The 14,584-nt window shown below is 44.1% G+C and overlaps 1 protein-coding gene across 1 annotated transcript in view; it reads left to right on the top strand.

Annotated features, from left to right (window-relative positions):
• The window catches only part of LOC130259887 (transmembrane protein 132B-like), a 204,352-nt gene that overhangs the window by 89,385 nt on the left and 100,383 nt on the right, over positions 1-14,584 (top strand). Inside the window, exon 3 of the mRNA XM_056504668.1 lies at positions 4,117-4,257. Coding sequence (XP_056360643.1) covers positions 4,117-4,257 — 141 coding nt within the window. The remainder of the gene's footprint in view (positions 1-4,116; positions 4,258-14,584) is intronic.

Raw genomic sequence — 14,584 nt, 5'->3', positions numbered from 1 at the left:
CTGACAATTCTGCCTTGCAGAAAGCAAGAATTTCATGGGAATTGAATGGTTTTGCCAAATTTCCCATTGGCTGTCATGTTTTGCTCTTTTTTTTCCTTTTTTTCCCCTCTCATTTCAAAATTATCTTTATGAAAAAGTAATTAAGCCATCTTAGTGGTAACAGTTGTTTATTGGGTCACAGTCCTATGAAATATTTCAGCAGCTCCTTCCCACAGTTTCAGGCATGGAGATGGCAGAATTTATGTCAGCTGGCAGATTTAAAGGACATCAGATTTTTTTTTCAGGCAATCCCATTTATCCTTACAGCTCCCTGTGAGTTGGCAGAGCAACACTTCCCAGTGTTTTATACGTGGGGAAGGGAGGTAGAAGAAAACTAAATGATCCACCCAAGCTTCTAATTGAAGCCTGGCACAGAGTAGGGCCCACACGTGCCATTCACCATCCTCTCTGCAGCTCATCTCAGCCCTGGGAGGAATTTCTTACACTTTTCTGAAGCCTCAGTCCCCAGCACTTACACCAGTTTTTGTGCCTGTGGAGTTTGGGGGAAGATTTAAAGATGTGAATCACTTATCTGAGGCACAGTAGGCTCAAACCTCCCATCTGTAGGCTGGTTTCATTTGAATTTCTTGACTTTTCCTAAGTGAGAAGCTGAACGTAGTTTCTTCCTTCTTTCAACCCTTCCTGGCTCTACTGATATCCAAAAAATGCAAAATGACATCTTGTCTCAGCCCACCAGAGCAGATGCAATGCAAGGGATTAGACTGGAATTTTTCCTAAAATGCAGAATTCTGAGACACTTTTGGAGCAGGAGCTGGGGAGCAGCGAGCTGTTCACTTGCTGCTCACCCAGAGAGGCAGGGGGGCACAGCAAGGGCAGGGGCACAGCCAGAATCCACAGGGGAAACCAGCTGGGGCCAGCAGGAGGGTCTCACTGGTGGCAGAAACCATCTCAGGCAGGAGAGGAGGAACAGCAAAGCTCCTGGTGAGGGCTGGGCCAGGAGGAGGTTGTTGTTTTGGGGTGCAGGGTCTGAGAGAGGCTGGAACAGCTGGATGTGCACAGAGGGGGATGCTGGAGCTCTTCATCCCTGTGCTCTGGGTGAGCATCACTGATGGGAGCCTGGATCCTGCCCAGGTGTGCAGGAACTGTGTCCTGCAGCTCCTCATCCTTGTGTAGCTCCTCATCCTCACTGCAGCTCTTCATCCTCAATGCAGCTCTTCATCCTCAATGCAGCTCCTCATCCTCACTGCAGCTCCTCATCCTCAATGCAGCTCCTCATCCTCACTGCAGCTCTTCATCCTCCTTGTAGCTCCTCATCCTCACTGTAGCTCCTCATCCTTGTTGTAGCTCTTCATCTTCATTGTAGCTCCTCATCCTCACTCTCTTCTCATCCTCGTTGTAGCTCCTCATCCTCACTGCAGCTCTTCATCCTCACTGCAGCTCCTCATCCTCACTGCAGCTCTTCATCCTTGTTGTACCTCCTCATCCTCATTGTAGCTCCTCATCCTCACTGTAGCTCTTCATCCTCACTGCAGCTCCTCATCCTTTTTGTAGCTCCTTATCTTCACTCTATCTCTTCATCCTCATTGTATCTCTTCCTCCTCGTTGTAGCTCCTCATCCTCCTCATCCTCCTCCTCCCCAGATTTGGTTCAGAACAGACAAAAGTAGCTGCTGCAAGTGCAGATCTCTGCAGGGTAGAAGCTGTGTGGGAGGAGGTAACGAGCTCCTGGCAGATGGGAGAGGCTGATGAATCCTGAAACCGTGGATGGGTCCAACTGGCCTGGTGTGTGTGTGTCCCCCCAGCATCTCCTGCCCTGCAATTCACCTTGGATTAACCAGCATTTGACCTGGCTGAAAAGTCAGGGTAGAAGTTTTCAGACACGTTGTCATGAGAACTTGAGAGAATGGTGGTGTGAATTTCTTAAAAAAATACAATTTTGGGTGGGAAAGAGGAGATTTAAAAAAGTGGTCCTTTGATTTGTTTGGGGTTTTTTGGTTTTTTGGGGGTTTTTTTTGCAGGCCCTAATGTTTTTTTTTTTTCAACTAAGCCTAATGAAAGAAAATGTTGAATCCATTGCTGAGGGCCTGTGAATTACAAGTCAGTCTGAAATGAAGCCATGCAGGGGTCTTGCAGGAATTATTTGGTCCAGTGTAATCACTACAGAATAAGTGAATGTCCCTCTGGAAGAAAGGAGGTGATAGGAAAGGGCACATCAGCTTTGAGGAATGCTGCTTGGAGACAGGAATGCCTTTGGAAAAGCAGGAAGGAGACAATTAGAGCAACATCAAGTAAAACTCTGTTATACACAGAATATTTTTCATCAGATTGGTTTTGCCAGGCATGGACTTAACCAACCAAGTCAGTAAAGCCTTACAGGCAAAAACAAGGATATCATAAAAGCAGGATGAATTAATTCATTCTCAGAGGGAAAAACCAGCCCTGGAGTCGTGAACCCACTTTGATCCAAGCCCATGACCCAGCCAGGGCTCCAAGGAAGTTTTTAATGGTGAGACACGAGCACCAGCTGGCCATGGGGCAAACCCAGCCCAATCCTCAGTTAAATAAAGCTCCAGGTCCCAGCAGAGCTGTTTCACTCCACCATACAACTAAAAGGTCCCTCTTGGCTCTGCTTTTAATTAATAAAGTCCCAGCGGTGGCGAGCGGGCGCTGCAGCAGTTTCTCTCTCCCTAATTGTTCTCCAGGCGTGTTTGCAGCACTCCTGTTGGAATCCCAGACTCCTTTCAGGAGTCAAGCTGCACAAATGAAGTTCCTGCTATTAAAAGCAGTTTGTTTCCTATTCCTTGGCAATCTGTTCCCGACGCTGAGCCTCGCTGGAGCATGGACTTTTTATTTTTGGCAAGTTTTTTTTTCTTTAAGCCAAAAAGCAATGGCATTTAGCAGCTACTGCTCTCAGACTCTAGCCATGCTCTGGAAGTCAAAGTTTTCCACGTCAGCATCATATTATTTTCAGCAGCAGCAGTCTGATGTGCCCAGTTTGATAGATCCTGGTGCAATGACATAATTATTTTCCTCCCTCAGTCCAGGATGATTTACTCCTTTTCTCTCCCTCCTGCATTATGGTTTTTGAGCAATGAAACTCATTTTTTTTCCATGCAGCTGGCCCTAATACTAGAAGATACCTCACTCCCAAGGTTTACAGGCAGTAGGATGTGTTTTATATCATATTGCTCTTATTCTCCACCTTAAACTGCAGGACAGACACAACAAATTAAATCAACTTATGCTTCATCACATCTGTTTCATTTGGATCAGATGCCTCAGAAGCAGAAACCATTCTCATTCTCTCCACATTGCTCAAGCTGAAGTTGACTGGCTTTGCACATAATGAAACTTATACCTCACTTCTTTAAAACTATTGGATCAGTTTTATGTTTTTAAAGCAGAGTGACTCATTTGTGACCTGTGATTGATGGGAGAGGGAGAATTTCCTTTCACCCTCCTTGTGAACTACCAAAATAAGAGTGTTTGTCTCATACTGATACTCAATGTGAGGGACAAAAGTCTCTGTAACAATTTAGAGTTAGGAAGTGTGTGTTTTTGTGAGGTAATCCTCTAATACACACTGCCAAATCACAGGTGATCACAGAGTCTGTTTATTGACAAAGGAATCAAACAAATACATATTTATAATAACAGCCCCTACCATCCCCCCTTCCTATGGTAATCAGCTTGAATGGCTGTTAAACATTGATTGGCTTCTTAAATTCAGTCTGGGGTTGTTTTTGTGGGGAGGGGTCTTAAAAGGAGGAAGTAAGGTGAGTCTTCCTCACCCTGAGCTCTTGACCTTTTCTATCACTGACAATACCAATGATTTCTGGGGACAGTCCAGTTTTTCTCAGAAAGGGTTTCTGGTTGCACTGTCCATGTTCCTTTGGATCTGCTCACTGGTTTTGTCTTTTCCCACTGTAAGCCCAGCTGAGCAAACATCAAATGACAGACAACCAATTATTTAAGTTTCAGATAACCACTCCCTTCTACCTTTTAATTACTTTCAGCAAGGTAACTACAATCCTAATTTTCTACGATTAGCGTTTCCCCCGCTCCCCTGGCTGGCTTCACCTGGAGATCTAAACCAATCCTTGTGCTTCCCCCACAGGATCAGGACGGGGCCAGGAGTGAAGATCTCGGACATCAGGGTGAGTGATGCTGACCAGTGGGGCGTGCAGGAGGAGACAGACAGCGCCAGGAGCTCGGCCACGCTCACCTGCGTGCACAACGACCCCGGCGCCCAGGACAGGTGAGCCCCGCTCCAAGTACCACGCTCTGCTGGTCAACAAACAATTTGTGAGTTTTGTGTCACTGATGTGGGGTGTCCTCAGCCTGAGATCCCCACAGCAGGACATGCTGGTGGTTTAAAGTTCAGGTTTTCCCAGCTGGTCACCGAAGAAGATTCATGAGGATGTTTTCTGAGGTTGTTTATTGTTTCTTATCTAAGAAATTCTTTCTCTAGCTAACAGTGGTCTGTTCAGGCACACCACCTGCCCTTGGGGCAGGACTTATCTTTTATACTACCTGATATTTACAATTACTTTCCAATAGATGACAATTTTATTACACTGCCCAACTCTGTCCCAGACCAATCCAGTAATGCCAGCCTGGCACTTAACATGGATGGCATGAAGAAGAAGAAGAAAGAAAAGACATACCACACCTAAAATCTTTTCCATCCATCTTTTTTTTTTTCCCTGAAAACTCCTGTAAGGGAGGGAAAGGGCTGCTGATAATTGCTTAGACCTAGGAAGGTTATTGTCAGAGGTTTGGAGTACAAAGAGAGTTTCTTCTCTGTTTAGTTTTTGAAGCTGCATTGGAGGAGCAAATGAATCCCATCCAGCCCTGGGTACCTGCCATAGAAGTGTTGAAGGGAATAATAAAGTTATTTAATATTTGATGGGAAGAGATTTAATTACTTTTTTAGCAACAGGCACTGCTGAGGAGAGTTCTGGCTGTGTGGAGCAGACCTGATGCAGCAGGAGGGAAAAGTGCCTGGGTGTCTGAGCAGGAGGAGGCTGAGAGGGGTGCAGACATTTGCCTGGGGCAGCTGTGAGGTGAAGGGAGGTGATTCCCCTCTCACAGTCTCTGCTGAGGTGCTACAGAACCTGGAGGCATGAATTTCAGGCAAGCCTTTCATTAATCTGTGAGCTGCCTCAGGATTTCAGCTTTTGGATTTTATGTATTTGTAATCCTGCAGCTCTTTAGTAACTCCAGACTCCATGTCCAGTGTCACTGCTGCTCTCCCATTCTGGGCAGACACAACAATCCCAGGCTGGAATCAAGGACACCTCACTGCCTCAGGGCCAGAGATGGAAACAAAAGTGACTGGGGGGAGCAAAATTGGGGTAAATGACCTCCTTACCTGGAGCTGAAATTGGGAGATTAACCCCAATATGTGAATGGACCAAACTTTCCAAAGTTGAAAACCCATTGTCCATTTTTGGGTGCAGCCCCTCTGGAGCTTTGTCTGCCCCAAATGTACCTGAAGGCCCTTTGATAAATAGAACTGCTTTTTCTTCCCTTAATTCTGTTTTTAGGTGTGCCCAAGGGCAGCAGGTGGCTGGGTCTGCTCCCTGTGAACCCCATCAGCTTCTGCCCTCTAACAACCATGACCTCTGCTCCCTTTGGAGCAAGGTGCAAAACCATCAGTGGGAAACTGAAATACTGAGCTTAAGGTCATCTGATGTAACTGAAATCAAAATGAAGGATCTATTTTTAAAGTTGGACCAAAAAAAAAAAAAAAATAATAATAGCCGTAACACTGAAACTTATTGCCTTGTATGGGGTTTCACTAATCCATGAAATTATACCTGTCACAGTAACTTAGTTTTTATTAAAACTGAGTTTTGCTTTGTGTTGAGCTGTTAAATTGCACAAAAGAAATGCATCTCGAGTTAATTAATACTTTGACCCTTTTCTTTATGAGATTAGTTTAATATTTTTGGATTAATTAAAGTATGCAAATAGAAACTGCTGAAAGATCACTTCCAGATTTGCAAATATTGTAGTGCTTAGAGTAAATATTTAACTTTGATCTTTCCTTTAATTTGTCTTTTTGGTCATAATGGTGGCCCTCCTGTTTCTTTTGAAGAGTGTCAAGTGTTTGTTTAGAAGTTCTGCTGTTTCATTTAAATGATCAGAGCCCTGAACTTGCTTCTATTAAAGTCAACATGGCACAATTGTCACTAGGCCTGGCTCAGGTGTTCCTCATTTTAGCAGCCCAAGGAGCTTCAGGAAGGGCAGTTTGTGATTTTGTGGCAGAGCAGGAGCTGTCAGAGAACAGAGGGGGAGATGCTTTTTTCTCTCTTGGAATTAATTTCACTTCTGCTGACTGGCCCAGCTGGTGGAGGGCTGAGCCTCTGGGCTGAGCTTAGCTCATTTCTGAGGTGGGTCTGAGCCTCCCTCGGGCTTTGTGCAGGTGGAAATCCCTGTCAGCCCCTGGCACAGCCCTGGGGACACCAAACCCCCTGGTGGGTCCTGTCCTTCAGCCCAGGGCTGAGCTGGCACTTGGGCTGGGCTCTGCCAGTGCTGGGCTCTGATAAGGGCAGAGCTCTGACATCTCCTAATCCTGCCTGCTTGCCTTCCAGCCCCTCTTATCAGCTGGAGCATTTTCAAATTTGCTTACTTTCCTAATCTGTCTGCCTCTCCCCTCTGCAGTGTTGCTGCTATCGTGAGTTTTTCATCTTCATTTCTCACATTTCCCTAAGCAAATGGAGTGTCCATTAAAATGCTTTAAATTAAGACCTTCCCTCCTTTCATGCAGAATGCATCGTTGCCTTTTTTGTGCATTACTTAAAAAAAAAATTCCTTATCACAATGTTTCAGGCAGTTTACATTATATTCTATTAAAAATCCATTCTGTCCAAGGTTGTCACAATTCATAGATTAAAGCCTTGCAGAGTGTGTTTTGTTAGGAATACATTCATAAATTCACCTCTTTAGTCACCCCATAAGCTTGTATTTAAAACCTCTTTTTTGATAATGTGGTTGAACAGAGCCTAAAAAGAAGAGATTTATTTAAATATACACACACCAGTATAATTGCCCCCATCTTTTCTGATCTGTGTGGAGCTTGCTTTGCCCTTATTTTATTATCTCAAAGGACATTTTTGAGTGAGGAGATTGGTTGTTGCATCTCTTCTCCCTCCAGCTCTCTCCTTGGGGCAGAACTCTGAGCATCTCATTTTGGTGGGGATAGTTGAAGCAGCAGTGGTTTGGCTCACAAAGACACAATTTATTCTTCCAGCACAAATAGTTTTGCTCTGTGGCTGCAGCTGGGACTCCATGGGAAGGGATGTGTGTGGATTTCTGCTTGCAGGGAAGTCAGACTGGTGAAAATCAGGTGTTTTCAGCCCCCTGTGCACAAGAGCTGAGCTGCTGAAGGGCTGGGATCTCACCCAGTGCTGTCAGTGATGAGTTAGTGCAAAAAGTGCTTTTGAAATGCACTGCCAAAATCTGGGAGTCTACCAGACACGAGTCCTTGGTGGTTTCCTGCAAACAGATCCCACTTTGTAAAGACCAGGCAGGTTTTGTTCCCAAAAGATGGATGGAGCCCTGCAATTCTCGTGTCCTTTACTCCTGAGAGTTCTCTGGAAGCATTTCAGGAACATGCCCCAAATTAGCCTGCAGTGACCAGGGCAAGAGGGCTTGAAATAAATGCCCTGAGAGCCTGGAGCACCTTGGCAAGCTGGGGTGCCCCATAACTCAGGGCTGTACCTGAGGAACAGGACTTCAGGGTGATTTAGCATTTATAGGATTAGGTTATTTCAAACCAGTGCTGAGCAGGAGCTGAGTTTCCATGGGCTCATTTGAAAGAACAGAACATATTTCATGGTGCTGAGTGCTCTCCTTGCTGGAAAGCTGAAGAACAAACACTTGATGTGCCCCAGCCTTTGGTTCAGGACAGAGAGTTGCAACAGCTCTGAAAGGAAATATAAATACACTGAGAGATGATTTTCCTTCCTCAGGAACAGTCATTAAATTGTATTGGATTATTACCAGGTAAGAGAGTCTGATCCTTGACAAACTAGTATTTTAATCAGGGAGCTTATATTTATGCTAACTAGCAAAGTTCATAAAATGGATTTAACCTGCAGTGCTGAGTGGAGAGTTATTGAGACCAGACTGGCTCTTCTCACCCAGGGATTATTTAACTTCATGTCTATAATACAGCATCTGTCTCTCAGGATATCCATCACAGCATAAATTAAACCTGCATGAGGGGCACTCAGCATGCAGAAGTAGAAAGAGTGAAACCTTCAGCAGGTTTTTTTCCATACTCAGAAGTATTTATTCTGTTACCTGGAAATTTATATATTTTTTAAATTGATGCAGTCCACCTCAGCTCTAACATTTGACATCCTCTGTCTCTAAACTTGAATGAAAAATTAGGATTCTGATTGTTCAATTTCTTTACTATTTTAGGAGGTGTTTACAGAATTCAAGCTATTATTTTATAAAACTGTATTTGTTATGCATCTTTAAAACAGGAAAAGCAGTTATTTTATGTATTTATAGGCATGCAAATACATCCTCCTGTTGTAAAATAATTCACTTCTTTTCCTGTGCTTGTGAATACCCTTTGAACCAGGAATATCAGCCAAGAGAAAGATGCAACATTTGCTGCCAGTTAAGATTTCTGCATGTATTTATTATATGTATTTATAATAAATATGTGTTGCTGGAATGGATGATCAGCTGAGCAAAGATGCATCATTTGGTTTTGTTTTCAAGGTTTGGGTGCCTTGAAAACGAGACCTGGGCTGAGCAAACATCCCACCTGGGACTGAGGCTCCCTGGGCTGCTCAGCCCCTCTCTGCCAGGTGGAAATTCCTTCTCACAGCTCCTTGTGATTTACCAAAATAAGAGTATTGGTCTAATACCAACACTCAGCTGTGAGGGACAAAAGTCTCTGTAACAATTCAGAGTTAGGAAGTGTGTGTTTTTGTGAGGTAACCCTCTAATGCACACTGCCAAATCACAGGTGATCACAGAGTCTGTTTATTGACAAAGGAATCAAACAAATACATGTTTATAATAACAGCCCCTCCCATCCTCCCTTCCTATGGTAATCAGCTTGAATGGCTGTTAAGCATTGATTGGCTTCTTAAATTCAGTCTGGGGTCGTTTTTGTGGGGAGGGGTCTCAAAAGGAGGAAGTAAGGTGAGTCTTCCTCACCCTGAGCTCTTGACCTTTTCTATCACTGATAATACCAATGATTTCTGGGGACAGTCCAGTTTTTCACAGAATTTTTCTGGCTGCATTGTCTCTGCTCACCAGTTTTGTCTTTTCCCACTGTAAGCCCAGCTGAGCAAACATCAAATGACAGACAATCAATTATTTAAGTTTCAGATAACCACTCCCTTCCAACTTCTAACTTTTAATTATTTTCAACAAGGCAACTAAAATCCTAATTTTAGTGTTTCACTTGGAGGTGTTTCTGTGCTGAATTCCCCTCCCCTCTGCTGCAGAACCTGCTGGGGTCTGATGCTGCCATCAGGGAAGGGACAGTGGGGCAGAGATTCCAAATCAGCATCTCCCAGGCTGAGCTGGGCTTTGCTGAGCTGGTTTCCTGCAGGGATTTGTCCCCAGTGGCAGCTCAGCTCAGGGCAGGCTGATGCCAAAGTGAGGACTTGGGTGCTCCTGGCACATAAATCAGCCCAGAATGATGGGCTGCAGCCACTGAGTGCTGCTCCCACACTGGGGAAGCATCAGGCCATGCACTCAAACACTTCCTGAAGTGTTTATTGCCACAGGAACTCGCTTGGCCCCTGGACACCCAGTGTGTAAAGTGCCAGCAGCAGCAGCAGTTGTCTGACAGAAGATCAATTGCATGTGATGCTGTGCACAAAAGAGCAGTGACTGCTGCAGACACCCAGCCTTGCTTGGTCTTATTTTAGGCCATGCAAAGGCAGTGGGCTGGATGCCATGGAATTCACAGAGTGCTAGGGAGTGAGTGAGAAAGAGGAGCAGAGGGAGAAAAGAAACACTAGGAGGTGTAAAGGAGGCAGGAAAGAATTGAGAAGAGTGAGGGGAAAAGTCAGGGAGATGAGGGAAAAAGTCAGAGAGATGGGGAGGGGAAAAGATAGGGAGATGGGAAAGGAAAAAATCCAGGGAGATGAGGAGGGAAAAAGATAGGGAGATGGGAAAGAGGGAAAAAGCCAGGGAGATGGGAAGGGGAAGGAAAAAGCCAGGGAGATGGAGATGGCAAAGAAAATCCAGGGAGTTGGGGAGGGAAAGCCACTGCTGCCACCCCTGCCAGACTGGTGTGGGTGAGGACACTGGAGTTCCTCAGGAACTCTTCCCACCATGAAAGCTGTACTTCATGAAGCAGACTTCAGCTGTTTGGAGAGGAAAGCTTTGAATTCAAGATTCGGGGTGCTGCAGGTGTGGGAAGAAGGCAGAATTGCTGAGGTGCTGTGTGCTGGGTGTTTCCTCCTCCTCTCAGGCACTTCTGCCTTCCCTAGGTCAGAGTTCTGGGCAGAGATGTGCTGTGGGTGTAGGATGCCCATGGCCTTCAGATCCTGCAGGAGTTCCTTCCTGGCCTTTGGCCACCCCCAGTGCAGCTCTGCCTCCTGAGCCATTGATGAAGAGGATTTTATCTGTAATGCAGCAGTTTTCAGGCTGTGACCTCTATTGTGAGTGATGGAGTCTGTTCTGCTTTGTGTAAAGAGTTCCAGGGAGAAGCATCCACACACTGAGGCACAAAGAAAACCTGAGTTAGAAGAATTTTAACTAACCTTTATTCTTTACATCTCTGCCTTTTTGTTTGAAAGAACCCAGGCCAGCTTGGCAATGTTCCTGTTAGATGAAAGCACTGCCACCTCACAGTACCTTGGGGAGGACATAAAAATAATAGCCAAATTAACAGCAGTAGGAGGGACAGCTTATTGTAGAAAACTGTGGTGAGAGGATCAAACATCATTTCTGGAGGGTCTTTTTTCCTCTTTCATTTTTTCCTTTTTGACATTGTCTCCATCTCCTGTAGGGAGCCCAATATCCTGGAAGCCACATGAATTTCCTCCTGGCTCTTTGGGGTGGTGTTGGTGCCTCTGTCTCAGCTGGACTCAGAGCTGCTCTGGCAGAACCTCCAGCAGAGCTGGGTCAGAGGGAGCAGGGGCTGCAGGAGCAGGTAATTGCTGCTGGCCCAGCTCACAGCCCAGGAGGGTGATGGCTCAGCCACTCTTCTTCTTCCCTCTTACTCCATCCTGTGTTATGACCCAAAAGAATATTTTTGAACAAATGCATCTTTGGTGTGCAGTGCAGAAAAGCCAATGTTCTGTTGTCTGGGAATTTTGGAAAATAAGGAACATCTTGTTGGAAGAACTCAATACAAACAGAAGCATGGAAATTAGAGAATCTGGATTTGCCAAACCAGTAGAAAGCTTTGTGCAAATCCAGAGAAAAATGCAGGAAATATCTTCTAGCAGCATTTGTTTATTTGGACTATAGTGAATTAGAAAAAATATTAGGAAAAAGTAAAGCAGCAGAACCCAAACATTGGAACTCCAGACCCTTTGGTCTCTTGGTGCAGAGGTGAACAGGCAAAGGAGTGATTTAAATGAACTCTCCATGAGTGCAGTCCATAGAACCTGATCCAAACCCCATTCAGAGCAGCAGAAGAGCAAACCAAATCGTTCTGAAATTAGCCCTGTTTTTTTAATTTGACCTAATTACCTCAGTTTTGGGCATATCATTCCTCGATGTGAAGCTTAATATTGATGTAACAGTTGGGAAAGTTTAATTTCAGGGTAGGGTGGTCTGTATAATTAGGGCTGCAAGAACGTGGCAGGGAGGCTGGGAGCCAATTTCCAATGCATGCAGATGAAATCATTATTCATCCAGTGGAGCTCTGTGCTTTTTCCACCCTGGATGCCAAAGGGAATGATGACATATTCACAGTCCAGGGCTTCTCCAAGCCTCTGCTGCTCTGCCTGCTCCCCTGAGCAGTGGCTGTTGTTGATGGCCACGGGGGTGATGGAAATGGAGGGAATTCCTGAAGCTCTGCAGAGCTCTGTGGGCACTTTGGAGCTGTGCTGGTGCCTGGGTGTGAGTGATGCTGAGCCCATCTCTGCCAGGACACGTCCTGACTGCAGGAACAAAAGGTTGTGTTGGATTTTGAGGGGTTGTTTCCATAATTTAATCACCTTTTTCCCTTGCTGGCCTGAAGCAGCTTTTTCCTTGGTGTTTGCTGGGGTGAGCTCCCAGGACAAACAATTTAGCACAATTTATCTAATGAATGTTGTGTCTGCACAGCTCAGGTGTGTGTGCAGCACCTTGGGATTCCTCCCATCCCCTCCCTGATGGCAAATCCCAGAGGGAGGGAGGAGCCCTGATCCAAACCCTTCATGACCTGATTGTTCTGTAAATATTTTACATTTTTTGTGTAATCCCAGCTTGCAAACCTATTCCACTGCTTTAGTAGGGAGCCACTCAAGCACCCACTTGCTTTGAGTACCTGCCTGGTTTCTGTGCCTGGCAGGTGGAAAGATAAAGGAGCCTGCAATTAGAGACAGCAATCTCTAGATTTGTGAAAATATAAGTCTTGATGGTGAGCCAGGTTCTGCATAATGACAGGCATTAGTGTGTCACACCTGAAATACTGTGGAAATCAGAAACTGGAATTTTCTCTAGCACAGGAACATTTCTGGGGATATTTCAAGTGTTGCTAAGGAATTTATTTTTGGCAACTGTACATAGGGATTTAAGTACCATAATTGGATTGTTCTTTGATATAATAGACTGGAAAAGATTATTGAATGAATGTGAAATCAGGGAGCTGCTGTTTGAGGTGTGCTTAATTCTCTCTTTTGCCAGTTTATGAGTTTGGCTTGTAGCAAAGCCTACTGCACACATTTGGATTCCATTTGTGATGTGTTGACTTGCTTACTTAATAGCCAGTGCATTAAAGTACAAAAGCTAACAACTCATTTATTAGGCACTTAGCCAAAACTTAAACTCATTTTATTGTTAGGAGGTGCTGTTGCTAGACAGGCAAATATTAAGTTTGTTACATTGATTTATTTGAATCATCTGTGCCAAATACATTATAAAACAACCCAGCATCAACTTTGCATAAATTATTTTTTGCTTCAGTTAGATTTTTTCACTCATTTTGCCATTAATATGCCTCACCTGTGTTTACAACTTTAAAAAGTTACAAACTTTTTATGTTTCTGTTTTTATGGTTAACTTAAGAAGTTATAAACTTGTAAAATGCCAAAATGAAATCTGGCTGATGCTTTTGTCAGTGTCAGCAGGTGATTTTTGTTTGTTTCTTGCAAACCCCAGTGTTTATTTGAGAAGAACATTAAATGGGAGTTGAACACTTTGTACCAGGGCTGATCCCAGCTCATCTCTCTGGGCTGTAACAGGAGAATCTCCCCTTGGCTGAAAATAACATTTTATGATAAACTTGGACCTCCTGTATTTGGGAACTCACACTTGGAATCTGGATTTATTCTTTCTGTACAGGCTGGTCTCTGTGGATTTTGTTCAGGGGTTTGCTGTGAAATATTGCAGCCATTAAGGCAAATCACTGCAGCTTTAGCAAAAAAACTTTCCTTAAACCAACTGCCAATAACTTGATCTTGCAAAAATGCCTTTTTTGGTTTTGTTGGTATGGTTAATGAACTGGTTTGTTCTTCTGGAGTTCTTGGGCTCAAAATTTGAAGTGTTTTGTTGTTGGGGCTGCTCTTCTGCACACGTGGGCTGGGTGCTGCATTTTTGGGTTTTTTGGTTGTGTATTGTACAGGTCCTCAGCTGAGGGAGGGATCAGCCCTGCACAGCAAAAAGAATTATTTTGTCTTTTCTCTTGGGAGTTTTCAGTGCAGAGATTTAAATCTGGAAGTATTGACCTTGGCAGTGAGGGGATGGTGGAGGTTTTTGGATATATGGGTTCCTGTTTTCACTCTCCCTCTTGGACAATTTATGTCCATGCTGGTTTTCTAAGTCTGTGACTGGTGTATCTTTTTGTTAGACAAGCACTTCTTAATGGTGTACCAGTTAATTTCTCCGGTGACAAGAGGAAGAAATAAGTTATTCTTCTTTTAAAATGAGTGATTTAAGTAGGGAATAATGAATGCAAAATTCTGTAATTAAAAATCAGCAGATAAGCTGATGGATCATCTGTCATTCCCAAGCCTTACCATAAAGGAAAAGCAGTTTTTTGATTTTTTTTTTTTTAAATAAAAATGGTAATGATGAGTATGAAACATGCTGACTATGAATGCCTTAATAATGAAAACAATTATTTATTCAGTCAACAACACCTTGTGACTGCTGCTTGTAGGAGAAAATAACTTATTTCATACTGAATATTTTCATTTGATTGCCAATTGTCATCCTGTTATTGCTAGGAGCTGTTTATTTGTTCCTCAGGGCTCCTCTGGTGCCTGTGCTGGTTGGAGTCTCATGCAGGACACTGTCCCCAGGGCTTGTTTCAGGACAGACTTTTGGGAGTTCATTACCTGAGAGCAGCAATTCTCTGTTTTTCATGCCTTTATTTTGGTTTTTATTTAAATGGGAGGCCCTCTGCAGAGTGGGTATCAGCCAGAGAGTTTAGTGACATTAAA

This window comes from Oenanthe melanoleuca, chromosome 15, assembly GCF_029582105.1.
Source record: "Oenanthe melanoleuca isolate GR-GAL-2019-014 chromosome 15, OMel1.0, whole genome shotgun sequence".
Taxonomy (NCBI): Eukaryota; Metazoa; Chordata; class Aves; order Passeriformes; family Muscicapidae; genus Oenanthe; species Oenanthe melanoleuca.
Note: the sequence above shows the minus strand (reverse complement) of the source record. Positions and strands in the feature narration are given on the sequence as shown.